The 27,211-nt window shown below is 47.6% G+C and overlaps 4 protein-coding genes across 7 annotated transcripts in view; 2 read left to right on the top strand and 2 right to left on the bottom strand.

Moving 5' to 3' along the window:
* Window positions 1-174: 174 nt before the first annotated feature.
* On the bottom strand, window positions 175-14,966 carry LOC130534571 (gap junction delta-2 protein). The gene is made up of 2 exons (XM_057048832.1): window positions 13,903-14,966; window positions 175-1,687 (listed from the first exon to the last, which is right to left on the bottom strand). The coding sequence occupies exons 1-2, from the start codon at window positions 13,971-13,973 to the stop codon at window positions 838-840; spliced, it is 921 nt and encodes a 306-aa protein (XP_056904812.1). The 5' UTR covers window positions 13,974-14,966; the 3' UTR covers window positions 175-837.
* Window positions 14,967-16,864: 1,898 nt separating this feature from the next.
* nop53 (NOP53 ribosome biogenesis factor) lies at window positions 16,865-21,999 on the bottom strand. 2 transcript variants are annotated; one of them, XM_057048831.1, is made up of 12 exons: window positions 21,727-21,999; window positions 21,233-21,309; window positions 20,943-21,045; window positions 20,284-20,486; window positions 20,013-20,068; window positions 19,835-19,930; window positions 18,781-18,882; window positions 18,547-18,711; window positions 18,152-18,327; window positions 17,605-17,671; window positions 17,174-17,326; window positions 16,865-17,093 (listed from the first exon to the last, which is right to left on the bottom strand). In XM_057048831.1, the coding sequence occupies exons 1-11, from the start codon at window positions 21,930-21,932 to the stop codon at window positions 17,192-17,194; spliced, it is 1,386 nt and encodes a 461-aa protein (XP_056904811.1). In that variant the 5' UTR covers window positions 21,933-21,999; the 3' UTR covers window positions 16,865-17,093; window positions 17,174-17,191. The 2 variants fall into 2 exon arrangements, with proteins under 2 accessions (XP_056904811.1, XP_056904810.1); XM_057048830.1 differs by having other exon boundaries at window positions 17,174-17,250; window positions 21,727-21,998.
* Window positions 22,000-22,471: 472 nt separating this feature from the next.
* LOC130534573 (histone H3.3A) lies at window positions 22,472-24,941 on the top strand. Of its 2 annotated transcripts, none has more exons than XM_057048833.1 (4): window positions 22,472-22,610; window positions 23,505-23,648; window positions 23,832-23,985; window positions 24,080-24,941. In XM_057048833.1, exons 2-4 carry the CDS (start codon window positions 23,521-23,523, stop codon window positions 24,206-24,208), a joined length of 411 nt encoding a protein of 136 aa, XP_056904813.1. In that variant the 5' UTR covers window positions 22,472-22,610; window positions 23,505-23,520; the 3' UTR covers window positions 24,209-24,941. The 2 variants fall into 2 exon arrangements, with proteins under 2 accessions (XP_056904813.1, XP_056904814.1); XM_057048834.1 differs by lacking the exon at window positions 22,472-22,610 and adding an exon at window positions 22,907-22,916 and having other exon boundaries at window positions 23,503-23,648.
* Window positions 22,518-27,211, top strand: part of LOC130534574 (histone H3.3A) — a 5,576-nt gene continuing 882 nt past the window's right edge. The window contains exons 1-4 of one of the 2 annotated variants that reach the window (XM_057048837.1): window positions 22,518-22,610; window positions 26,233-26,376; window positions 26,490-26,643; window positions 26,754-27,211. The exon at window positions 26,754-27,211 is cut by the window's right edge and continues 882 nt beyond it. In XM_057048837.1, the coding sequence (XP_056904817.1) occupies window positions 26,249-26,376; window positions 26,490-26,643; window positions 26,754-26,882 (411 nt within the window). In that variant the 5' untranslated portion in view covers window positions 22,518-22,610; window positions 26,233-26,248 and the 3' untranslated portion in view covers window positions 26,883-27,211. Of the gene's footprint in view, window positions 22,611-25,325; window positions 25,484-26,232; window positions 26,377-26,489; window positions 26,644-26,753 lie in introns of those variants that run through there. The other variant, XM_057048835.1, reaches the window with a different exon arrangement.

The following is a 27,211-nucleotide window of genomic DNA, read 5'->3' as shown; positions in this document are numbered from 1 at the left end:
CATTTTTCATTTGGTTTTGGCTCATAGAAGAACGGAGGCAGCTCCCCCCCTCCCCCCTTCTCTCCCTCCTCTCTCCCCCCTTTCTCTCTCTCCCCTTTCTCTCCCTCCCTCCCTCTCTCCCTCCTCTTCCTCTCCTCCTTCTCTCCTCCCTCCCCTCCTTTCCTCCCTCTCTCCTCCCCCTCCCTTCCTCTCCCCCCTCTCCCCCCCAGCTTTAGTTAACCTCTAGTTTCCAGCACGAAGGAAGATGCCTTCTTCTCTCCTGTGGGTGCGTTCCAGACACCTCAGTCTCTCTCTCCTCTCCTCTTCCTTCTCCAGAGTCCACTGAAGCCACGAGAGTTCTCCTCTTCATCTTTTAATCATCCTTCCTCTCCTCCTTCCCGTCCACGTTCCCAGACCAGTTTCTTGAGGCTGATACGGTCCAGAAGAAAAGCACCATGGCACGCATCCCCCACCACCGTCATCTCCCCTAAAGAATATAAAAACAGCCTCTCGCCTGTTCCCCTCTTCTTCTCATCCCCTTCTTCCTTCACCAGATCCTTGGAGATTTAATTCCTCTCTTAAAAGGATGGAGAGAAGAGCAGGGGAGGGGTAATTATTAAAAAAAGACAAAAGTATAAAGTGGCAGTGGGAATACCCCCCATGAGGCCAGAATCTGTTGTTTCTGTGGAGAACAGTTTGTCCTCTCTTCCTTTTAATGTTCTTTTTTTCTCTTCCTCTTTCATTTAGAGTCAGAAGTTTGTGACTTACATTCCGAGGGACGGACTCACTGACCTCCCCACCATCTTCATTAATTAAACTCATAATGAACCCCTCCTCCCCTCCTCCTCCTCCTCCTCCTCACACGTAGGCCGACTCACTAGACTGCGTGCGTCCCAGGTTGGGGGGCTGGGAGAGATGAGCCATGTCCTTCTTCCGGATTTCGCAGATGGACTTCCTGCGGGCCTGGACCCCCCTGATGGCGGCCTTTATCTTGCGCCACCCCAGATGGTTGAGCTCCGCCAGGTTGAGCACCACGCAGATGCCGCTCACCGCGAACATGAACACCAGGAACACGGTTTTCTCGGTGGGCCGGGACACGTAGCACTCCACCTCCTTCAGACACGGGTAGCGGTCACATTCGAAAATCCCAGGCACGCTGAAGCCGTAGAGGAAGTATTGGCCTGCCAGGAATCCGATCTCCAGAGCGTTCCGGAAAACCACTTGAATGACGTAGAAGCGGGAGATCCCTTCTTGGCGCCGGACCTTGGAGCTCTTGCCATGAGTGAGGCCCCGCGGGGCGTTGGGGATCTCCTTCACCTCCAGACAGTCTGGTTCTTCCTTCCCTCCTCCACCATCGCCGCCGTGTTGAACTAGAATCCCATTGATGTTGCGGAGCTTCCGCGTGCCGTCCCTCCCCCCGTAGTCCCTCTCCATGATGGGATAGAGGAAGGAGTACCGACGGTCCTTCTGCTTGGCTGACTGGTGGACTGAGTAAGTGATGAAGCAGAGACTGGGGGTGCACACCAGGATGATCTGGAAGACCCAGTAGCGGATGTGGGAGATGGGGAACGCTTTGTCGTAGCAGGCCTGGTTGCAGCCCGGCTGCAGGGTGTTACAGATGAACATGGTCTGCTCGTCCTCGTACACCGTTTCCCCGACGATGGCCACGATCAGGATCCGGAAGATCACCACCACTGTCAGCAGGATCCTGTCGGGGAGACAGAGATAAATAAACGGATGTTTGGAATTCAAAGTTCGGAAGATCAGGAAAGGTTTATAGAAAAGGGTTCAGGGAATCCTGCATGAGGTCTGGGTGGAGGGGTAGCTACGGTTTCATCACTGATGATGAGGGAGCGGTGATGAAGAGCGATGATGTCACTGTCAGCGTCCCTGTTTTTCCTGTTAACGAGCCGTAATTCCAATCACGTTCATCATTCAGAGTGAGGATGGAGTCGAGCTTCGGAAGAGTGTCTGTGTTTGCAGGTAGGACATTATTTTGGTATATGATCGAGCCCAGTTACCATGCCAACCACATCACACGGGAACTAGGACTGTCGGTGGAGGTGAAGGGAAACGAGTGGCGCTGTTGCTAACTAGCGTTAGCGCTGTTCCAGCATCAACCTGTGTTTATCTCAGCTCAGCTTTTTATTACGTTACATATTTCATGTGATTTAACCACTTTGCATTTCCTTTCTTTAGTTCTCTCACACACACACACACACACACACACACACACACACACACACACACACACACACACACACACAGACAGAGTTTCAAGGGCCTTCAGTGAACCTTGTTTGTCAAGTTGGTGCTATTTTTATGTGGGTGTGTTGAGACAAAGAAAACTCCTGAAATTAGTCCTATTCCGCTGCTCAGCGTGGATCCGTAAACAACTTCAAAACGATGAGTCGGCAGATGTGCACATTTTCCGCGTGTGTGGGTTTCAGACTGTTACACACACACCTTCCTCGGTTCCGTTCTGGCTGACGTCTCTCTCTTTGTTCCTTTCTTACTTTATTCATCCCTCATTAAAATTTCAGATCCAAGCCAAGTGGGCCCTTCCCACAGTGTTGTTGATCTTCTAAACAAAGACCACAAACACGCCTGATCATCACTGTTGCTCCAACAATCGGTCGCCGCCTCACGAGGTCAGCGTCGCACATGTGAAGGAGCTCTCGCCAACTCCTGGTTCAGGATTGACTCCTGCTAATTGTCACCTTTAAACTGATTAAAATCTCTTAAATCACTGTGTGGTGCTTGAGTGCAGAATAACACCTCGTTACAACCGCCCCCTAAAACCTGACCTCATCACGGGCCGTGGGTCGTTGCAGGAGGCGTGATTAATTCCTGTTGATACGCAGAAACAATTAGACATTCTAATTTAACTTGAGCCTGGATATTTTCTGTATAAACACACACCGCCACATTTAAGCCACTCAGGCGATTTGTCTTCATTTAGTAAATAAAAGCAGGAGCATTGCCAGCCTTGCGCATATTATCGTGCATTACTTGTCATAAAAGAATATGAGAACGCATTTAATTTGACTCTAAAATGAGATTTCTGCTCGCTGCACAGGCGACGTGGCCGCCCGAGGCTGGAAATAAAGCTGCTTTTATTAACTAATATTCAAGACTTGCTTTTTAAAACAAACATCCACATTATTCAGAACTTTCCTGCTTCATCAGCGGTGGAATGCAGGAGCAAAGGAAACCATCCCATAATCCCCGCAGGCCTGTAGATCGGGATGTGACTAAAGCAAACAATCCTCCCGTTTAGTAGGAATTGTCACGTTTCAGCATTTTCTTCCTTCTGGACATGAAACTCGACCAGATAATTTGGGATTTGTAGGTTAAAACCCACCTCTCACCTCCAGCAGCACCGGAGCAGCCTCAAAGTTCTTTATCTCTCGGCCATGTTAACAGGGCAGGGGCTCCGGAGGAAGGCTCCGGAGGAAGGCTCCGGAGGAAGGCTCCGGAGGAAGGCCCCTGGCACCGCACCCCCAGCATCGCCGGATAATCATTAGATGGAATTTGGCTGTGGGAGGGGTAATCTACCAATCACACAGGGGCTTTACCGGCCTCGTGTGGCACAGATGTGGAGTCGAAGGGCAGCAGTTAATCCCTCCCGGAGTCTGACGCGTGCGGCTCACATGCACGTCTCATCTGTGATGACCACCAGAATAAAAAATAAAATACTCCCACCTGTGGTCCGCTGGCCACTGGGGAGGGAAGGGGGAGGGGAAATGAATAAAAATGCTTTTGACCTCGCAGTGACTCTATTAAAGAGCTTAGGGAGCAAAGAAGAGAAAGCAGTGCTGTAAATTTGGGCACAGAAATTCAGCCCACATGCACGCGCACGCTCACACCCATCCAGCCAACTTCAGGCCGCGAGCGCACGAGCGCACGAGTGCACGAGACTGTTACACTGACGGGGGAAGTGACAAATTGCTGTTGAGGATGAATTAGTTCCAGACAGGGATAAAAAGATTATAAAGTCACCCAAAAAAAAGGGCGTCTTGGACGTCCGTTTAAATTAAAAGTGAAACCTGCCAGTATGGGGGGGGGGGGGGGGGCAGCAATGGGGGGGGGGGGGCTCATCATAGAGAATGAATTATATAATAGTTTCCACACGCAAACCCACTGCAGTAATCTGCCATGGGAGGATTCTTGCATTAAGGTCTTTTTTTAATGTCCAAATAGCTTTAGATTATTGTACAACACACCAACCCCCCCACCTGACTTTAGCCTTCTTTTCTCTCTTTCCAGATGTGATCAGGTGCTCCTCCTCTCGCCCTTTTTTGGATGCCAACACCCACATACACCCACCAGGGAAGAAAAGGCCCATATTGTGCGTCTTGTTTTCTTCAGAATGTCTCTTTATGTATATAAGTATTGTTACTACATGTAATAAGCCGAGTTAACGGTGTTAGAGATGCAGTTTCCTAAATCTGGTTTGAATGTTAATAATGGCAGCCATGTCCACAGGTGCGTCACAGATGGTGAATCCTGTATATCTGCACGCTGGGCTACACTCAAAGCTTGTCTACGTGTTAGCATGTAGCGCTTTGTCGCCATACAGGGAGCAATGATGATTATTGAAATCTTATTAAAATCTTATTATTATTAGATGATTAGAAGCATGATGCCAACCATAAAAAGGAAAAGCCCAACACGGCGCCTCCTCTACCTGCTAATTCTTTGTCCCAACCTGCTTAATCTCTCTCTCTGACATTAGACATGTAACACCGAGGGGTGTCTCTCATCCAAACCGGCGCTGCAGATCATTTCCATGAATTAAACATGCACAGGATCGTATTTTTGCATCTGCAGAGGGGACTCCAGTAGCAACTGTGCGTATGCAAGCGCACATTCGGAGCAGTGTGCACGTCCCAACTGAAGCGTCATCGAGCGCAGTCGTCCTGAAATGATGAGATATTTGCCTTCGTGTTCAACGCCATCCTCTCGTCATTGCTTTGGATCTGAGCTGAGTTGTGAGTCTTAAGGGTGAGGGAACTGTTGTTCCATAGCGAGGCCGTTCAACATGGAGGCGGAACTCCGGCAGCACCGGAGGCGGAAAGAGCTGAGAAATCAAGAATTTGGTGGGAAAAGAAGGAAGAGAAGCAAAGGGAGGATAAAGAACGGCAGCCACGGTTCCTTTACCCACAAACCTAACCACAACTACCCTCTTTCTCCTCTCACATCTCTCCTCCCTCCCTCCCTCCTTTCAGCCTCAGCTCCCCCTCTGCTAGTTACCACGGCAACAGGCGAGGGGCAGAAAACCAAGGCAGATGAGAAGTGTGTCGACTAGAAGCTAAGTCAACTTAAGAACATCAAGTTTGTGCTGCTGGAGGGAAGCGGATTTGTTGTCGGGAGCCTCCCAGATGTGTTCGCGCTCGTTCGTTCGCACAAAAGCCTCGAGGTGATTCACTGAAAGGAGAAACTTTTCTAGCAAAGCTAAAGAAGCGCGTCAGGAGAGCAGGTAGATGTTCTGAGGAGGTGAAAAGAAAGGGAAGGGTCATTCTAATTCCTGCTCTGACACGGGGCCTCGTGGCCCCAGCCAGATGTGCAGGCGGAGGCGTGTCAGCGGACGCCCACAGATGTGCCGGGACACGATCAATAAACCGCCCATTCCTGTCAGCGTCAGACTCCCGTCCGGGCTCTCTGCTCTCTCCGGTGTGACCCGGAGGTACCAGGTGGTAACCCAAATACGACTCAGCAGAACTGACGAAAATAATCCCACGGCTTCAGAGGCGGGCGCGGAGCTCGCCGTCCTCCCTCCCTCCCTCCCTCCCTCCCTCCCCCCCGCGCTGTGTTCCGTTGCCAAGGTTTATCAATAGCTCCTGGTTCACAGCAAGTCACTTGGCACGAAGCTGCGTCTAACAGGCGCGCGCACACGCTCACACACACGCTCACACACACGCAGAAGGGATGTTCCGGTGCTTCGGGCCAGCGACAGACGGCACGAGGGGGCCACAGTGTCCCCTGATGACAGACCTTTATCCTGCATGGCCACCCACCTCCCAACATGCACCGTTACACACATGGATGCATGAATAAACACCTCCCCAGACAGACGCGCGCACATTTCCAGAGCACATGACCGCACTGGTCCAGCTGTTGCGCAGCACCACAAAGCCGATTGTGTCTGACATTGTCGGGGTTTTAGTTCCTCCCCCTCGGGAGGAGCTGGGGATGGATTTGTATCATGCCGAACAGAAATAATGGTGTTACGGGAACATCTGACCTTCAAGCAGGTGGCGCCAGAATCTGGTGCGGATCAAATGAATCACTGCACCTTAAGTATGTTCACTGAGTATTACAGGCAAAGCACTTAAAAACAAATAATCCCCGAGGATAAACGTGCAGGATTTACTGACGGGAGTCCATATTTTTCTTTGGTTTCATATTTTTTAGCAGGAATTGAAACGATTCTCTAACAATGCCTCATTTTTGCCAACCTGGAAGGTGGATGAATGACCCCCTCCGCTTGCTATCTTTGCTATCTTTGCTATCTTTGCTATCTTTGCTATCGTTGCTATCTTTGCTATCGTTGCTACACTCATCATCCCAGGGTTTCAGATGCGGCTTTGCAGCGCCGATGTCCCGACCGGACGCTAAAAACGCTTTAATGCTTCCCGAGTGATACGTTAAGCCCGTTGAACCTGTGGCGACCGTGAGCAATTACTGAGGATTTCTGTCGGTGCGGCCTGCACGTCTCCTCCTGGGGCACAAAGGGAGCAGCGCTCCTGCCTGGGAGACCCCCCACGGATTTTACATCCCACTTGGTATTTGTTCAACTCTGGGGGGGTTATTGCAGCTTTACTGGGCCTCCATTCATCAGACTCCGGTAGCGCCACGTACACATTGATTGTCCTTAAGGGCTGAGTCTTATATAGAGCCTTATAGAGCCTTTATTACCCACCATTTATGGATCTGCTTCGTCTTGTTCATACACCAATAAAGTGGCTGCATATAAGATGTGAGATTGAAATATTCTGCAGGCAGACTGCTGATGCAGTCATATTTATTACAATGGTTATTTTATAACCAACCAATCAGATTAAGCACAGGCGCGCACGTGTACGTGCAATATCCTTTCCAGTGTACACAACGCTCCCTGGGATGATAACGGTGGCAGTTACCTTGGCAACAGATAGATGATCAAACGCGACACAAATAGGAGCTCTTAAAAATAGACTTTCTAAAATCTGCTGTGAATGATCATGCACAGTCCACCGATGAAGGGAAGCGAGGGCGGCTTCGTTTTGAGTTGAGGTTTGATGGAGGGATGAAGCGTGAGCAAGAGAAAGAGCAGCAGGGAGGGGGGGGGGGAAATGATGGCTATAATCTGGATTAAAATGCTGGGTTTTGGACAATCCCAAATTAGGCCCGCTGTGTCCGTGCCAACTTCCTGCCCACCGCCCGGGCCAAGCAGCGGTTTAAATCAAGCGAACTGGCACAAGCAGGGAGCCTCCACGACACAAGCATATGGGAGAGGGAACGTCCCCAAAGCAGAGCAGCGATTCTCCGGGAGCCTGGCGAGGAGCCTGCAGCCACGTCTGTGGCCGCTCGCTGCATCTGCACACTGGATTTGATCTTAGTTTCTCAACTAAAAATGGATTTACCTTTGGAAAAAATAAAGATAAAAGTGGGAATGACTGTAATGTGAAGCTACAACACAGCTTATCGATAAAGAGACAGTTTAAAGATATTGAGGCTGATGGATGATTACGTCTAATTCTGAACACTGGTTCATCAGGCGACCGGTCTGAACATACTGGTGTTTACTGGTGAAAACATCCAACAGAAACACTCTTGTTATCATCCTGCTCCAGGACAAGGAGGCACCGTTATGTGTTGCTTCATAATTGGATATAAAAGAGGTGTGAAAGCAACACGTGAGTCATTATTGCACCTTTCAACCTCCCGACTTAATTGAAGAATCTGTGTGTGTGTGTGTGTGTGTGTGTGTGTGGTGTGTGTGTGTGTGTGTGTGTGTGTGGGGAGGTGTGACTGTATCGTCACACTCTGTCTGGCTGCTCATATGCAAACGGCTTTGGCAGCATGTGTGTCTGTATAAAAGAAAAGGTGTTTCCATTTTAAGATTTTGACCCCGGAGAAGCGAGTAAACACACTAATGACGCCTCAGGTCTGCTCACGTGCGTGTTTTTATATTTGGGCGACCATCTGGCGAGAGGGCGGCGATTCAGACGTGTGTTTTAACAAGGTGTTTAGGTGCACTCAGTATATTTAATTCATGTGGAGCCAATCACACCGTGCACAGGCTGATGACGTGTAAAGATGCAGTGATGGAAGCTGGGAACAGGAAGTGTGGAGGAGCAGCTTTATGGGACCTGCTTCATCTTACAAATCCCATAATCAGTCACACCAAGTATCCTCGTCGCCCTCGTCACCCTCGTGACCCTCGTGACCCTCATGACCCTCGTCACCCTCGCCACCCTCGCCACCCTCGCCACCCTCGTCACCCTCGTCACCCTCGCCACCCTCTTCACCCTCGCCGCCCTCGTCGCCCTCGTCACCCTCGTGACCTCGTCACCCTCGTCGCCCCCGTCACCCCCGTCACCCCCGTCACCCTCGTGACCCCCGTCACCCCCGTCACCCTCGTCACCTCGTCACCCTCGTCACCCTCGTCACCCTCGCCACCCTCGTCACCCTCGTCGCCCCCGTCGCCCCCGTCACCCCCGTCACCCCCGTCACCCTCGTGACCCTCGTCACCCTCGTCACCCTCGACACCCTCGTCGCCCCCGTCGCCCTCATCGCCCCCGTCGCCCCCATCACCCTTGTCACCCACGTCACCCTCGTGACCCTCGTGACCCTCGACACCCTCGTCACCCTCGTCGCCCCCGTCGCCCCCGTCACCCTCTTCACCCTCTTCACCCTCTTCACCCTCGCTGCCCTCGCCGCCCTCGTCGCCCCCGTCACCCCCGTCACCCTCGTGACCCTCGTGACCCTCGTCACCTCGTGACCCTCGTCACCCACGTCACCCTCGTGACCCTCGTGACCTCGTCACCCTCGTCACCCTCGTCGCCCCCGTCGCCTTCGTCGCCCCCGTCACCCCCGTCACCCCCGTCACCCTCGTGACCCTCGTGACCCTCGTCACCCTCGTGACCCTCGTCACCCACGTCACCCTCGTGACCCTCGTGACCCTCGTCACCCTCGTCACCCTCGTCGCCCCCGTCGCCTTCGTCGCCCCCGTCACCCCCGTCACCCTCGTGACCCTCGTCACCCTCGTCACCCTCGTCACCCTCGTGACCCCCGTCACCCCCGTCACCCTCGTGACCCTCGTCACCCTCGTCACCCTCGTCGCCCCCGTCGCCCCCGTCACCCTCTTCACCCTCGTCGCCCTCGTCACCCTCGCCCCCGTCCCCGTGAACACGAGGAGACGGTTCCTTCGCCAACTTGGATCTTTCCCTGGTTTTAAACACAAACTCTCCCTAAAAGTTCAACACAGCTGTTTTCCTGCTCTCTTCTCTGGAACACGGATTTATGCGCCTCCTCTCTTTGTCACTGTTTTCTATCCCAATTAAAAAGCATATTTTCCACCAGGGGCCAGAGAAAGATGGCAATAAAACTTGTGCTGGGGCTGTTTGCGTACGTGTCACTAAATATGAAAATCTTCTCGGAGCAACATGAATAAATGATGCAGCGCTTCATCGTATGCTAATGCAGATGAAACTGACGCTGCGCTTCATGTTCACACATTGATTTCCTGACATCATACTGAAGATCTCGCCTCCTGATTCCTCATTCACGGGTGTCAAAACCAGCAAAAAGTGGGAAAAAAACCCTATTTTTTGCACTGGGCCATAAAGCAAGATGTGTGTTATATTGCTATTTATGTGTGTATGATTGAATAACCAACAGACACAGTTTTGAGGTATAAGTGTCGCGGTGAAGGGGGGCAGAAGAGTGTGAGAGGGGTGATAACCACCAAATAATAATAAATAATGGGCGGGACGGTTCTGTTCCGGCAGCATCGCTCCTGTTTGTGGGGTGTCTGGTTAACCCAAACCCAAACCTTCAGGGTCACGCTGACGCTGAGCTGCTCTGTCCTCATGAACGCTAACGCTAAACCTATAAGCCTTTCCAATCACCCTGCCAGAGACACTTTCTCCTGATGCCGTGCAAGGTGAAATCAGTCTCAACTCTGACCCCAAGTCTTCAGCCGTTCATCCCCCTCCCTATAACTGCTGGGCATCGACACAATTATGGCTGAAAACGCACATTTTCAACCAGAACTGAGATGATTATTCGGTCAGAGATGATCTGTGTCCAAAGTGAGGTTCAGGAGAGCAGTAATGAGCACAGCAGACGCGGCGGCGGCGAGGACTTGAGGTGTAAGCGGGGTAGCGTTGAGAACACAAGGCTTGTAATCGCATGCAGTTATTCTCCTCCTTCCTCCTCCAGCTACAACTCTGTATCTCCAAAGGTCCCCATGGAGGATGGTTGTATGGTAATCTGTGAAAGGAGCTTCAGAGATTCTCTCTCCCGCTCCCGGGACTCATTTTCACCGCTCTGGTGACAAGCGCAGCACATCAAGCCCACTGTTGCTACCCACACGGCGTTCCCATCATCTGGAGCAGGTGGACGCTTCTGTCCTAATGATGCACCGGTAACTACACGCATCCACCTCCCACCAGGATCTCCTCACTTTCCTGGAACCATCTGAGGTCATTTTAATAGCTGGTTCCTTAAAGGCGCTGACATTAAAGCCAATAACACCCCTGGGATCTTCGTCTTCTCCGTTACATATGGATGGAGATGGTGTAAAAGCCGAGACGAGAGGGGCAGCAGAGGAATGTGTCAGAGGTCCCCCTCTGTCTCTAAGTGTTTCTTTTTAAAAATCTCTCAGGGGACTCTGAGGCGCGATCACAGCAGGCTTTAGCCTTTATGCTACCATATACCATCCATTTTCTCAGCCTGATTCTGTGCAAACAAATTTGTCCACCATCTCAGTGGGGGCCGTGAGTCACCACAGGAATGTGGTAAATAAAAGCATCATGATCTAAAGGTCATGTGATATCAGAGCTGCTAAAGGAAAGAACACGCAACATGCTGCTCACTCATAAATAATAGCTTTAGCTTTGTCTCTGTGGTGCTGAGGGAAGCTCGACGACGGATTCTGTACGTTTTCCTAGAAAGATTGGCTGAAGGAGCGATGCAGCTGGAACTGCTCCACAGCAGGCAAGAAGCCTAGATTTCAATATAAAGATACAATATGGGATGCAATGTTGAAGGATATCGCTATAAGTCCATTATGGTATAAACGCTAAGTTCTCCATGAGCGGGGACAGAATTAAATAGAGCCCTAATGTCATTTCTATATGCCATTTTTCTAAGGAGCAAACATCGGTCTGAAAAATGCCTGAAACGATGTCATGTACGATTCCTACGCGGTTCCGTCCCGGCTCTGAAGAGTCGCCTTATCTTTTCATTTGTCCTCTGGGTGTTTCAGATAAGTAGATGGTCTGCTCATCACGATCGTGGGTTTATCTTAATTGGCAAAAAAGTCAATGAAGGACTTACAGCCGTAATCACTCACTTAACATTCACACCGCTACGCCTGGGTCCACCTGCATCGCAGGTCTGCAGACGTTTCATCCTGTCAAGCTCTGCTTCCTGTTCCATTACTGGAGATCAATAGGACCAATAGTCCTGAGCTGACCAACAGAGGCTCACGAGCAGCAGCTGGATGCAGGAGCCAAAATGTGCTAGTTAGAGAGGGCTTCATCACGGTTCCTCTCGCTTTACCACCAAGCTGATCTACAGCTTCGCCTATAGAGGCAAGAATGAATCACAGCCGCAGCAGGTGAAGGCATAAACACACATTTACAGAGAGGCTGAAACCTTCCGAGGCACATGCGACTGTACCCAGCAAAGTCCACACATGCAGTCGGGGTATTTATATCCACACGCACAATCCCAGACCATAGAAGGGAATCTCTGGAGCTGTGTGTAATCCTCCACAAACAGCAAATGTTATATTCTCCCTAATGTGTGTGACTCATGCATGACGAATGGAGTCGGGCCTGCAGGCTGTTGTCATGGTGGGCTCGTGAGAGCACATGCTGGCATCCCCTCAGGGCCCGCAACCTGTCCAGCCCTTTCTCTGGGCAGGACGGCACCCGCGGCGACCAATCAGAGTCAGAACAGCACAGTGGAGGGACCAATGGCTTTCAGGGTTGAGGAGGTATTAGCATGTGTTTACAAAAACTCATGTCGGCGGTGACGTCTGGGATGAGATGGTTCTGAGCTGCAGAAGAGACGGATGGAGGGTGACACTGTATCGTTGATGTGTGTGGATTCTGTAAGGTGCTTCGTTCATACGGGGTGTGTGTGTGTGTGACACATGCGTTGACTTGTGTTAATTAAAAAGGCAACTGAAACTGCAGCTGCTTAAGCTAAAGATGAGCTGCACATTGATTTATTATCTGCCTTTTTTTTGACACTCAAATGAATATTTCGGCCTGCAGATGAAACCAATGGGAAGCGAGGGACTGAAGCTCCCTGCGTCTAGGTGTCCCGGTTGCTCTGCTCGGGCTGTGACACGCAGCAGCATCTCGTGAGCAGACGGCGCTCTTGGCCTCCTCCCAACGCCCTGCAGACGGCAGCCATGTGTCTGCTTGTCTGTGAATAACTGCCGCTCGCTGCCTTCATCCTCACGCTCCGGTTTTTTCCCTCGTTTCTCCATCATCTGCTCGTCGTCTCGCACATGTCGCACTCTGACTGGCGATTCCACCCTTTTCCGCCCCGCTTTGCAAACACTCCTCTTCTCTCCTCCTTGTGTTTCTTTGGTTGACCTCTGCCTTCGATGTCTCACTCCCACGCGGAGCCTGCAGCCAGGACGACGAGCGTGGCTGATGATGATGGTGGCTGATTCAGCCTCTCATGAATGAAAGGCAGCAAATGCTTACCAGTCATTCATCATCTCACCAGCAGGAATCACCCCGACCAACCAACCAACCAACCAACCAAGCAAGCAAGCAACCAACCAACCAAGCAACCAAGCAACCGACCAAGCAACCAAGCAACCAACCAAGCAACCAACCAAGCAACCAAGCAACCAAGCAACCAACCAACCAAGCAACCAAGCAACCAAGCAACAAGCAACCAAGCAACCAAGCAACCAACCAACCAACCAACCAACCAACCAACCAACCGCTCTCACAGCAAAACTCCTGTTACATAACTGGCACCAGGAAATTCACACTCATCTTTGTCTACAGGAGACGTTGAGGGAAACCAAAGCCCAAACATTTCCTCACATCGTTTCCACCATGAAGCAGCGGCCTTGGGTGCAGGTGATTGGTTCAAACTCCAGAGCCCAGCAGCCTTGATGAGCCCATTTTTAAAAAGAAAATCCCATCCTCAGGAATGTCCCTAATGTTGTGTTTCCTGCCATCAACAGAGCTGATGCGCCTTTGTGGCTCAGACGCTCATCAATAATTGCTCGCTGCCGTGACCTTGCATGGTGACTAGTTCCTGGTGGCTTTTAGCATGACTTCATACTTTACAAAGACGGGATGCAAAAGATGAGGGGGGGGGGGGGGTTGATGCTGGAACAGAGCACACTTGTGAAACATAATGTTATGGAAAGAAAAGGAGTAGAGAGAGAAGGGAGACACTTAAAGCTGAAGCGACCTTACTGTGCTGAGGACGACATATTTTTGGTGTGAGCCGCCCCTGGCCGCCTGAGACCCCCACCACCCCAATCATCATGTCACTCAAAGGGATTAAAGAAGCTAAAGCTTTATTCTCTTACTGCAAACAGCCACATTGGAGCAGGAACCATCAAATGGAAGCTGTTTCCAGATCACTGGTTATCATTTAAAGCTCCTGCTGTAGAAGCAAGAACAGGTTCTTCCTTTACTACAGAGACCACCGTCAGTTCCAACTCACCTCCCAATCATAGTGGAATGCTGCTGCACTGCAGCCTCCAGGAGGCGCTCTAGGATGGTCCATTCTCCCATGGCTGGAGGTTGGAGGCATCCACCGGGGACGAGAACTCAGATGGGGCTTGTGGGCCGGCGGGGCACCGGTTTCAAGTCCACTTGTTGCGTGGTACTGAGGTAGAAAAGTGCTCAGGTGGAGGAATCAAAAGCAACCTGGAGGAGGCTCAGCTGTGCCTGATCTGCGCCGACGCACTGTTGCCTCTCTTCATTGTTCAGCACCATCCACGCGCGCTCATCCTAACGTGCACCTGAGACATTCGACGCCGTGCGGAGAGGCGTTCTCCTCCTTCTCCTCGGTTCCCCTCCTCTGGGTGCACCTGACCCCGTTTACCTCCTAAACAGCTGCTGTCTTGCCTTCTCACACGCGCATCCACGCACCAGATCCGACGCACCGGTGCTGATCTACTTCGACCGTGCAGACAGACGCGCGCAGCTCGCGTTCCGACTCTCTGACAGCATCTCGTAGTAACTCTCAGGTCCATGTGAGCCTGAGTAGACAGGGATCCGCGCCTCTGCACATTCTCCACCCCTCCATCATTTCTTCTTCTTCACTGTTCCCTCTTTGTTTCCCCTGTCTTGCAGTTTCTGGTTTTAATTTTTCTTTCTTCTTTGCGGGGTTTCTCTCACGCAGCGCCGGGCTGGAGCGTCATTCTCCACCTTTGTCTTCTTCACCCTCGACCAAAGACCTGCGGCTCCCCGGCTCCTCCGGCGCTCCTCGGTTTTCTGTCAGCAGCACTGAAGAGAAGCAGAGCTGCTCTCTTGTCTTCCCTTCATCTTTTCTCTCTGCACTCCTTCAGCAGCCTCAGCCTCTCTGAGCTAGTGTGTCTGCGCGTGTGTCTCGAGGATTAAGAGGAATCATCCCTCTGCTCCTCCCCCTCTCACTCCCTTTTTCTCGCTCTCCATCCCAGTGTTGATCCCCCTCCTCTCCATCTCCCGCAGAACATCGCTCCATTTTTATTTCACTCGCCTTTAGGTTCCTCAGCACCTTCCATCTGCAACAACAACAAGGGAGATTTTGGTCTGTTTGCACGCGCACATCCAGAACGACACGAGCACACTTCGTTGCGTGTGCGAGCGTGGACGCGCTGTGCGGACAATAGGGCTGGAAATGGAGATAGCAACATTGGTCTAGATTAGGAGACACTTGTTCAGAGGATCTTTTTCTCTCTCTTACTCACACAATTATTAACAGACAAAAACGGGCTTAAAATCCAACGTCATTAATGTAACATTGCCAGATCTTTAAACAACTTACACATTTGAGCTGATTTTGATTTTACACTTTAGTTGCAAAACTGGGACTCAGGTTCAGCCTCACCTGCGGGGCTGCCGCGCGTCTGCAGCTGGAGCTTTACCTTCCTTCGTGACACAGTTCTGTGCATCTGCGACTGCAAATTGAAATCCAGATTAAATCCAGATTGGTCTGGAATTCCACCAGCCCTTTAAAGAAGAGCAGGGATGGATTTTAGGATGGGCAGGCGGATGCTGTGCACACACATGCTCATTTACAGCAACAATTGCATGACTTTATCCACACAGCAGCACCTCCACTCAGGGCAGCCAAGGGTTTAGAGGATCCCTCTGGATCTCCTACGCACCAGTCCAGAGTAGTAATCTATTCTGAAAGCAGTGATGAGAGAAACACACATAATCTGGCAGCACCTCAGCCCACACGTGCACGGAGGAATCCGGAAAAAAGGAGGGAAAATGACAAACGGCTCAGCTTCGGTCTCCTGCCTGCTGATAAGCTGTTGCACCAGAACCCAGACAAGATTGATGGTGTTCAAGGACGACGTCTCCTGTGTTCGTGGGTCTAGATTGAAATCTCAGCAGTTCCAAAGATGAAGAAGTTTAACAGGACTGTTGAGTGCACAGAGAAAATTGTGTATCTTGAACATGGCTCCTGCAGTTCATTTCAGACTGGATTTAACATTCAAGGCCTTGAATGGATGCAACGATGCGCATGTTGACATCCCGAGTTTCTCAAAATGCCAACGAGCAACAACTCCAAAAGGAATAAAAATTGAAGAGGAATCAGCAGGCGTCTCAATCACTGTTTCCATTAGTTTTTATTTTTAAAGAAATCCAACCTCTGAACAATCCCTTAAATTAGGAATGAACAACATTAGGACATATATCGGCCTTGGATATTAGTCCAAGGGCAAATTACTGGTTTGTTGGTGAGCGTCCATAGATTTTAGCCCTCGGTGGGGGCATATGGGTGGTTACTGCTAACAGCCTCAGGTCAGTCAGTCTGCATAAAAGCATATTCTCTTCTAAATCCACTAAGAGGGAAACTAATGGAAGAGGCTCCTTGGGGAGTCGGCAGGTTAATTCATCAGCAGGTAGTTGGAGTGGACGTGTCAATAAGCGGCTACAGAAGCAGGTGGTCCGCTATCCACTTTAGGAGGATGGAGATTGAACAATTTAGGCAGTTAGGTGAGAGGGCTTATGGGCACTCTCGGGATAAAAGATTACATTTTCACACCAATTAGCAGATAAGGAGCTTTGGTGCAGCTCCGTGCATTATGGGTCCGACTTTATGGGTGTGTCCCTTTGTCCACAGGAGGTAATTGTGGTTTAAAGTGTGTCACTTCACTGAGGAAATCCAGATCTGAACAAACGTCGAGCACTTCTCGGGGCTCTTAGCCTTTTTAATCAGTGTTTCTGCTATGGTGCATCGGTGTCCTGCCGCTCATGCTAACCGATACGCCTTCGTGATACCAGGGCAGGAACGCTGCTAACAAAACCCTGATCACCAACCTTTCATAGCAAGTTTTACAAGAGCAGTGACACACTGACACTTTGCCCCAGCGAGCAAAATGTTCCACATTACACATTAAAAAAAAATAAAACCACACAGGGGTTTTATCGATGTAGCAACAGTAAAGCTGCAGAGGACGCTGTAGTAAAGGAAACACACCTTTAATATTACTGATGGGACATTCTAACCACCTGGAAGGGTCAAACAGGCTCAACAGTCATTAGGTCATATGTACAGATTGTTACACTGCTGTTCATGGCCTTAAATGCCAACAGGTTCTCTTATCCAGATCATGCTGCGTTGTGGTTGAGGATTAAGTGATCTCTCTAAAGGCCCTCTTCTCCACATACTTCAGCTTGTGTCTCCTCTTGAACCTAAAGAAGGGGTAGAAATGCACGTTTCAAAATTAAAATTGACTAAAGATCTGGGTTTTAAGCGTTTGTGGACACATTACTTGGCTCGTTCTCGGGGTTCAATCAGGTTCCTCTTCTGCAGACTCTTGAATCGGTCTGAGAGAACACTGCCCTCTGGCTGTGGAGACGTGGAACAGCAACAGGTGAATGCAGCTCCAGACTGATGCCCAATTCCCACCCAAATTATAAAACCCCTTCACAGCACAAAAGGATAAATTAAACATTACTTAATACAATGACAGGAGATAAAGCTGGGCTTCTCCACCGCAATTAGTTCTGAAGAAGCGGTAAAGACCTTTAGGGAACAGTTGGTCACTTTAAAGGCAAAAATCAGGATAAAGCTTTAAATAAAACCGAGTACTGTGCTGAGGATAATACAAATGTTTGAAACAAAAGTCATTACAGATAAAGGATTGCATTTCCTCACTGGGAAAAGGTCCGACGGAACAAGAAAATTGAGTTTGTTAAGTACCTTGAGTTGTCGCAGGGAGCCGGCCAGCTCATCACTTAGCTTGATCTCCAGGTCTGGAGCTTGGAACCTGCAAATGAAGAACACAATCAGCAGCTTGAAAAGGAAAAGGAGCATTGGCCAAAGATGCATTAAATGGATACAAAATCTGAGTGTTCAGTAAGAAACCAAAAAAGGGAATAATTAAGCATCTCAATGCAAAGCTCAAAACACCAATTTCCGGGCATTTTCTTTCTTTCTTTCACTCACTCACTCTTTCACTCACTCACTCTTTCACTCACTCACTCTTTCACTCACTCACTCTTTCACTCACTCACTCTTTCACTCACTCACACACACACACACACAAAGAACAATCAAACAGCAGACTCCTGCCAACACAAAGCAGTCTGCATTTATGGACTCATTACATCTGAAACTGTTGCCAACAAACATATTTTTAAAATGTATGGAAGCTACATATTGAGGTTATTGTTAATTAATTCTCCCAACAGTAATGAAATAACTCCCACTGTGCTATAAAACTGTCTTTAAGAGGTGTGAGACATACTTCAGTCTGCCGAGGCGCCGGGGCTGGGATTTCTGGGCCTCCTGCTTGGCTTTGCGCTCATTCCGTCTGGCCTTGGTTTTCTCTTCCTGTTGTCTGATGGACGACTTGATGGATCGGAGCTGGTAGAGCTGCTGCTGCTGGCCGGTCTGCTGCCTCTCAGCCAACCGCCGCTGATCCTGGAAACAAAGGGAAGGTAAACCGCATGTTGGCCGCAGGCTGGAAGATTAAAAAGATTTTATTTTACAATAACTTGCTGCAACGGCTCGTTTCAATGGACAGCAGAGCGATAATATAAAAGATACAGTCCCATGAGAGAAACCAAAGCCGAGTGTGAAGGAACATTTAAGAGCATTATTGGAAATGTTTGCGCAGCACTGGAATACAAATCTATTTACTTTAAGTTTCTCAGCCTTCTCTTTCTTCCGCTGTCTCTCAGTCTTCTTTTCTGAGAGTGTAATGGCCCCCACTGCCACGTGGTCCTGCTCATTAGCAGCTTCTGCAGCTTCAGCATCGTCGTCCTCTTCCACCAGACCTTCTACTTGCTCTTTAAAGACCGTCTCCTGAAGAGCACAGGAACATGTTCGGTCAAAAACAAGCCACTTTAATAACAGCACACTAATAAATGTCACCTCTGTTGCCGTGTCGTCTTTGTCAAAAGCCAGCTGCCGCTCAATTTTTTCTTCAGCTTTGTGTTTCTTGACCTCCACATCATGAGCTTCCTGTAGCAAAGCCTGGATTCACGAAGAGAACATAACAAGGAGCATGAGATGGTGCTTAGAAGAGAAAATAACATGATTATTAACTGGTACAGATACTCAATGAATTAAGTCCTGATATAATCACGTTTATGTGCCACATTTCACGACCATTTATGCAGTAATTCACAATATACCCCCAGTTTTGCCATCATCAGATGACGCTCAGTGAGGACATGAACACTTTGGAAAAATGGTGGTTCAAACCCACATGGTGACATTTACACCAACTCTTAGTTCAACCGTCAGGAATGTACAGTAAAGAGAATTTAACAGGAGAAGCGTGGCTAAAAACAAGATTACAGTGTAACCTGAAAACTGATTCAAACACACAAAAACAAACTTAATCTCATCCACTAGAAAGAGTTCTTGTCCAACTGAGCCGTGCAAATAAAGTGCACGACACAGCCGACTGCCATATGAAGCTAAGCTACGTAACTTCTTCAGGTCTTCCCTATTGTGCCCTGATGCTCCTCATCCATTGTGCATCAGTTACATGGAAATGCTGGAGCCTCTGTGTCCTGGAACCAGCTCACGAGGCCACTGGCACCGCTTCACCAGGCAACTGCTTTTGTTCGCACGACCCGTGTTGTACGGCGCACATTTCACATGTTGGGGCTGACAAAGGCGTGCAACTTTTGACCGGATGGAAAGCAAAATAACTGGTTATCGTCTCCTCCAGACGCAGCGACGTTTTGAAACCTTGTTTGTTTTACTGTGAGCAGGAAGGGTTTCAAGGCCCTGATCAAGGAAAGCTGCCTGGTCAAAAAGAAGGGGAGCGGGCAGCATAATAATAATAAAACCTATAAAGAGTAAAGCCAGAATGGCACTTATGTCTCCAATTCACCTTCAAAAACACACCCGTAAATCCAGAATAGTGCTCTGCAGCTCAGCAGTGACCAATGACCAACTGTGATTTCAACAGTACCTGATGGGAGAAGAAGTCTGGATTGTAAGATCCTCCTGGAGCAATCACCTCCACCGCAGGAAGCACAGACGGCTGCTCATTCAGTCTCTCTGGACGCTGAGAAAACAGCGTCGCCCAGGTCAAACCACCTCCAATCCAACATAAAAATATCAGTTCTGTTGGAAACAGGCCATCTCACCTTAACAAGCTGTTTCCCCGTCTGCTGAAGGTACCAGAGATCGCCTACAGGTTTAGCTAGGTAAAAAAAGAATCTGAGTATTTATATTTACCCTTAGAGATATGTCTAAATGAGTTATTAATGCTCTGATTATAGTTTATCCTCAGATCCCAGATAGCCGTTCACACAACAGTCATCTGAGCCCCATGTTTGTCTTCACATTCCCATTAAGGAAACACTGGAGTGCAAAGATATGATCATCACTGGACATGCACACACATCCAGCACTCACATTCTTGTCCCCATATGTCATAAAAGTCTCTGCCTGGGTTGTTATTGGCTTCCGTTAGCGACTTCTTTGCCGCTCTGTCGACGGGCCGTCTGTTCAACAGCTGTTTCTGTCTTCGTGTCACGACGCCTTTGGCTGCCAGCTGTTCGGCCCTTTGGGCTTTGCGACGAAGTTTCTTGGCATTAGGTTGCTGATAGGCAAGCACGCTGGAAGGAACGGCAGAAGGCAGAATTTGTCAACGTGAGGCACAAGAAGCCAGAACAGGACTGACAACAGCTTGAGGCATCATCAAATATGTGGATTCTCTTTAACACGTCTACATTTTTGTGTTAATTTTCACGTCCTCAGATCCCAGGACACTATGCACACAAGTCTCCCGAGCTCCTGTATTGTGTCTTCACATTCCCATGAAGGAAATACTGGGAGCGCAAGGATGAGATCATCACTGGACAAGTTCCCTTAGGCTCATGAATTCATTTCCACTAACAGGCTAATGTGCCTCTCTGAAGTTGAACTTGAAACACTTTATAAAAACAACTGAAGGAATATAATTTTCCTTACCAAGCGTCAAGTAAATCTACCTCAAGTAAATTCACCTAAAGTATGGTGCAAATAAATGATAGCACCCATTTACAAGTATAGTATTAAAACCAAACACTGACTCTATAGGTGGGGGGACGAGGGAGTCACGCTGCAGGATCAAATCTATCCTCAGAGGGCGAGAGGTCTTCCCTTTTCTCTTCTTACCTTCTCCAGGCTCTGGTACTGAGAAGGCAATGAGAAATTAGTTTCACTGTATAATGCTAATTAAAATAACAATGTAGCGCTGTAAGAAATTCATGGCAAAACATCCATTCAACTGTCTGGCTGCCCATGAAGTGGATTTACACAGGACTGGTTCTTCTGAATATTACCACTGACCAAACCCCATCCAGGTAGGATGCACACTTACCCGTTGATTCGGCTGTCCTTGGCTGCCCAACATCCAGAAAGAACAAACTGTCGTCTGGTTTCTCTGATATAAGACCACTGAAGGGGGAAAAACCTTGTCAGTATAGCTTAAATACACATTACGGGTACTTTTAGACCATATACGACTGTGTAAGAATGTAGAAAATATGTATTAGCTTTGCGCCCCAGAACTAAATATCCCAAAAAGGGGGAGAGAGAGAAATAATTCACGATGCGAATTTAACAGAGAAACTAATCAGAAACAAGCAAATAACGTCAGAAACGACGCATTGTACAGTGCAAATTACAGACGAGGCCCAAGGTGCTGAGCTCGACAATAAACGGGGCTTTTAAAGCTAATCTGTTCAGTAAATACACTTCTATTGTGTATTTAGACCACGTGGTGGATGTTATCTTCTAAATTAAATAAATTATTCAGATAGGGATAACTAATCGCGCTATTAAACTTTCCTACGTACTGCCACGAAAACTTACCCCGTAGTCCTTTCCTGATGTCGGACATCTTCTAAAAAGTCTTCTACGTCATTTATGTCGCTGTATTTGGTCCAGTTCTTCTTCTTGTTCTTGTTAATTCGTTTTCTACGGCTACTGACCAGGGTTGCAGCGTCTACGGTGGAGTTTAAATGCAGAAAGCCTGGCTGCGATGCTACCACGCGTTTTAGCCTCCTGGTCGGCGCCATGTTGGCGGAGTTGAGAGGAAGAATCTTCTTCTCTTGTGTGTATGGAGGTGACAGCGCCACCTGCAGGCCAGACGGTGTAAACGCCACAACACAGTGGAATAATGGAACTGCTGTAACAAAACTGTATTAAAACGTTATTTTAAAAGGTTTTATTTTACTTCTGTAGTTAATTTTAAGGCCCTAATGTAAGATATGTAGAAATTATTTAATAATTTAATATTTTTTTATATATAGTACAAATGTCATAGTTATGTGATTTTATAATTTTATTATGTTTATAGCCACTTAATTGTGCTAATATACGTATACATAATTTTATTCTCAAACATTGGAAAAACACTGTTGGCATATGACATTAATTTGCTTGATTTATCTGAAAGGTAAACAATTGATTAATGCACCAAGAACAAAAATAAAAACATCAATTTGAGCTACAAAAAAAGAGAATAATCTGTATCTTAAAAATTAGTGGTGAAGCATTGCTCGTCGTGTTCTAATTCCCAACTTGTGGTGTTGCTACATTTATAACATGTCCCTTCCAAATGCATCATGGGAAACGTGTCTCCTGTTGCTTTCCTATGTTTTCCCTGCCTTCATTTTATAGCGAGAACAACGCTTAAGAGACTCGAGAATAAATTCGATTTTCTTGGACTGCAATCACTCAACGATTTTTCCGAGGTACGTCTGACATTTTGGTAAAATCGCAATCTATCAATTGCTGTCACGTTAGATCACCAATGTGAGCATTTTCGAGCTTATTTTCGTAAAAAACGAAAATGCAGACGCGCCGATCTATTATCTGCCTGCTTGGGGAGCCGGGGACCTGAAAAGCTCTTGCGAGCGACTCAAATTTGACTCGGAAATGCGCCTAAACTGAGGGGTCATCTGACAAAATATTGTTCATCAATAGATTCCTTGAAATGTCTAGTTTCGTTTACAAAAATAATATTCTACTTTTACGACGCGGTTGTTTAGATTTTTCCGTGTTTATATCTTCGCCCTTCGCTCATTTACAACAAGCGATTTTCCTTCCCGTTTTCATTCTTCTTGCCAGCAGCCAGCCATCATCTTTGGGTGCGTTGGTTTCCCTCCAGCGGTTAGTCGGGGCGGGTGGGAGCGCCTGGTTTTCTTCATAATAGCTTATTCTGAATGGAAAACTAGAGCCTTGTGCTCCAGCGGGATGCTCACTACGAAGAAACAAACGAACACCGTTTAGGGGCGCAAGGGGGAGGACCAGTTCGGTAGTCTTCGTGCTATGATTGGTCGGAATCTTAACAACAACCCGCCCCCTGGATTTTGTGTACGGAATATGATTGGGTCATACGATAAAGAGCTCTAATGTGATTCGTTAGATTCGCTGTCATTTTACGATTCTTTATTGCATAAGACTGCCTTATTACAAAGATATGTATTTAAATATTGTTTTAGACTTGGTTTGATTCTTGGGTGCAATTGTACAATGTTTTTTAAAATGTAAGTATCGGGATTATTTTACTATATTTTTTTGTAGATTGCAGAAACTACTGAATAGGTGCTACTTTTCCTAAATAAAATAAACTATTTTACTATCAGGTGAACCTAAGTAGCCATGGCTCGTACCAAGCAGACTGCCCGTAAATCCACTGGAGGTAAAGCCCCCCGCAAACAGCTGGCCACAAAGGCAGCTCGCAAGAGCGCCCCTTCCACTGGGGGTGTCAAGAAGCCCCATCGCTACAGGTGAATAAAATGAATTGTGTGACTCAAGTACAACATATAAAAATGAGAGAGGTTGAAGTTTTGAGTTGATTTGCTACATTGACTAATTACAGAAACAAGTTATTTTAAAAACCTTGGAAAGAGATGAAAAGCACATTCAGTATAATAGTAGTAACCGTAATAGTTTTTGTTGATCTTTTCTAGGCCTGGCACTGTGGCTCTGCGTGAGATCCGTCGTTACCAGAAGTCCACCGAGTTGCTGATCCGTAAGCTTCCATTCCAACGCCTGGTGAGAGAAATCGCCCAGGACTTCAAGACTGACCTGCGCTTCCAAAGTGCAGCCATCGGAGCTCTGCAGGTTGGCAGCATTAATAGCACAAATCTTTTTTTTTTCTTTCGAGAAATTACGTCATTATAGAGTAAAACCCATATTTCAACCATGTAATCTACAGGAAGCCAGTGAGGCCTACCTGGTGGGACTGTTTGAGGACACTAACCTGTGTGCCATCCACGCCAAGCGTGTTACCATCATGCCCAAAGACATCCAGCTGGCACGCCGTATCCGTGGAGAACGTGCTTAAATTTTTTTGTGATTCCTTCTATGTTGTCCCTTATTCCAACACCCTTTCTACCCCTCTCTACATTTAGTTAGACGTTTGGTTTGAGGTTCCCTATATAAGATTGTGATAACTGTCAATTGTGTGATTATGTCTTCTTTGGTGCTACTAGTAGCAGAGTTTTCTTAGAGATCTCTCCATAGTAATCTTTACATCTAACTAGCTAGCTCCAAAAAACACCTATGAAATGTGTTTTGGACAGCCATGAATGGTGTGGTCTGAAATCAATATACAAAATGGCATTAAGGTTAAATTTAATCTTCAGATATTTTCTTTTATAGAAATCAGATCTTTAAGTAGGCTTAGTTTTTGTTTTATTTCAAAATAATGGTGAACCTACTGTTTAATGTACTTAAATACAAATTTTGATTTTTGATGTTAGAAAATGTGCATTGATAATGCTGCATCTTATTTTATTCTCATTATCTGGCAGATTATAAGCAGCATCCATGTAGCAAACCAGTGTGGATCATGTTGTGATTTCAACCATGTTATGTCCAGATATTGTAAGACTTTTTTGTTTTTCTCTCAGGTTATGGTAAACCTATATTTTCTACTGTTCTGACTTGTTTTCATCCATTTATAAAAACAATATTTGTACTCTTGAAATCTACATACAAGCATAATAAACAGATTCTTGTCATTTGATATACTGTGTGTATGGACATTTAAATAAACACAAGTAAAACTTGGAAAATTGTCTTTTTGCGTGCGCATGAAATTTTGCAGTCTCCCCGATCTGAAGAAGTTGGTGGTTTAACCATGAAAAATGTAGCGTTTGTTTATTGGTGGCAATAATGGCGCGTTATGAGTAATGCTTTTAAAATACATCCCTGTGAAATATGAATTTTAAGAGCTTTTAAACCCATAAAATAAATAGAAAAACAACGTTTAAATGTAAAACTTGAGACTCGAGTTGCGAAATTCCAACCGCATCGGAAACACGATCACAGAAAGTGTCGAGCGCCCAGAACTCGAAATGCTTCTTGTTGTTGTTGTTTTCGTTGTTAAAACCGTGGCGTTTGATCCACGTAAACGCGACATTTGTCAACTTTTTCGGACAAAACGACGGTGGTAAAAGTCACCGCGGAGGTGTTGGGAACACTGTTGCATTGTGGGGCGGCGGACTGAGGCGGCGGCCATTTTCCCGCTGGACGCTGCCTCCCCATTGTGGATACGAAGAGGAAAATACAGACGAGCCAAATTTTTCTTACGACTTCTTCTCACTTTTCTCCGCGGGTAAGTCCTCTGAAACACACCGCGGAATGTGTAGATGAACTTTAAAATCTTTTAAAAATGTTTTTTTTCCATTTTAAAACATTTAACTATGTGGAAAGGGGTGGAATTTGTCGCGGGTGCACATAACAAACGCGGCTGTTGAAACGACAGTAAAATGCAGCCTTTACTGCAGTCACTGGGGCGACAGGAAATTCGGTTTCAAATTATCCGCCGATTCAGCTCGGTTCTACGCTGTCGTAAAGCACCGTTCGGCTTTCCTGTGCACATCTATGGCTTCCTTAAAAAGTCTTCTTTGATATTGTCTCATTTTTGGCTATGTTGCAGCAGCGGTTGCTTTTAAATTTTAAGTTATTTACGCGCTACCCCTCTGCCCTGGGTCTTTATTCCGTTTGCGCATCAAACCGCCGCCATCATCAGCGCATGGTGGGCGGGTCTAACGTCTGTGGAAGACGGCAGTAGAGCCCGCCCACTCCGAATCCCACCCGCTGATTGGCTGTGACGCAATATTATCAACCTGCGTTTTGTTGCGGCACCCAATAGCAATTTAGTTTGTTTTTGAGTGACGTGCGGCGATAAGTTAAGGTTTTGGGTTTGTTTACCTAAAAAGTTGACTCCAGACTTTTGCGTTTCCAATCAAATTTATCTTTAAAAGTTTCTTTTATTATGTCAAGTAGATTTAGATTTTCCAAAAAACATTTTAGAAGCAATCTTGGAGAAAACAAATGCAGTCTTTCTTGTTATATTTTCAGGTGAACCTAAGTAGCCATGGCTCGTACCAAGCAGACTGCCCGTAAATCCACTGGAGGCAAAGCCCCCCGTAAACAGCTGGCCACGAAGGCAGCTCGCAAGAGTGCCCCTTCCACTGGGGGTGTCAAGAAGCCCCATCGCTACAGGTGAGAAAGGCCAAAAAATAGTTTTGCTTGTTTTAGGATGGGAATATAATCCCAAATCAGTAGATGCTGTATTTACAGCACTTGAATAAAAAAAATCTTACTGTGTCTTGAAGGCCAGGCACTGTGGCTCTGCGTGAGATCCGTCGTTACCAGAAGTCCACCGAGCTGCTGATCCGCAAGCTTCCATTCCAGCGCCTGGTGAGAGAGATCGCCCAGGACTTCAAGACTGACCTGCGCTTCCAGAGCGCAGCCATCGGAGCTCTGCAGGTTTGTGTTGCAGTCAAACGCAGAATCAAATCCACCTTTGACTAAACCTTTAAGTTTTGTTGATCAAAACAGGAAAAGGTGGCCCCTCAACGTTGTGTTTTTCTCTGCAGGAGGCCAGCGAGGCCTACCTGGTGGGTCTGTTTGAGGACACCAACCTGTGTGCCATCCACGCCAAACGTGTCACCATCATGCCCAAAGACATCCAGCTGGCACGCCGTATCCGTGGTGAACGTGCTTAAGCGTTCCACGTGGTCCCTCCTCCTTTTCACTTCCTCCTGCCCTTCTGTCACCGATCTGTCTCTCCGTCCCTCGTCCCCATCACCCGCCTCCCTGCTCTTCCTTCCTGTGTTAGTAGTGTGTAGAGGAAAACTGATTATATTATGAATAAAGTGTATAGTTGTGCTTTTCTTAGTGCTCTTGACAAAAACACTTCTCGGGTACTCTTTCATGTGCATGTGCTGAGTTCTGGTGATGAGATCTCCTCAGGCACACACTCGTCGTACATCACGTCAGCTCTCACCTGACTTTTGTGAATCAAAACAAGAAAAATCAGTTGTTAGAAACAGAC

This window comes from Takifugu flavidus, chromosome 12 (genome assembly GCF_003711565.1).
Source record: "Takifugu flavidus isolate HTHZ2018 chromosome 12, ASM371156v2, whole genome shotgun sequence".
Taxonomy (NCBI): domain Eukaryota; kingdom Metazoa; phylum Chordata; class Actinopteri; order Tetraodontiformes; family Tetraodontidae; genus Takifugu; species Takifugu flavidus.
Note: the sequence above shows the minus strand (reverse complement) of the source record. Positions and strands in the feature narration are given on the sequence as shown.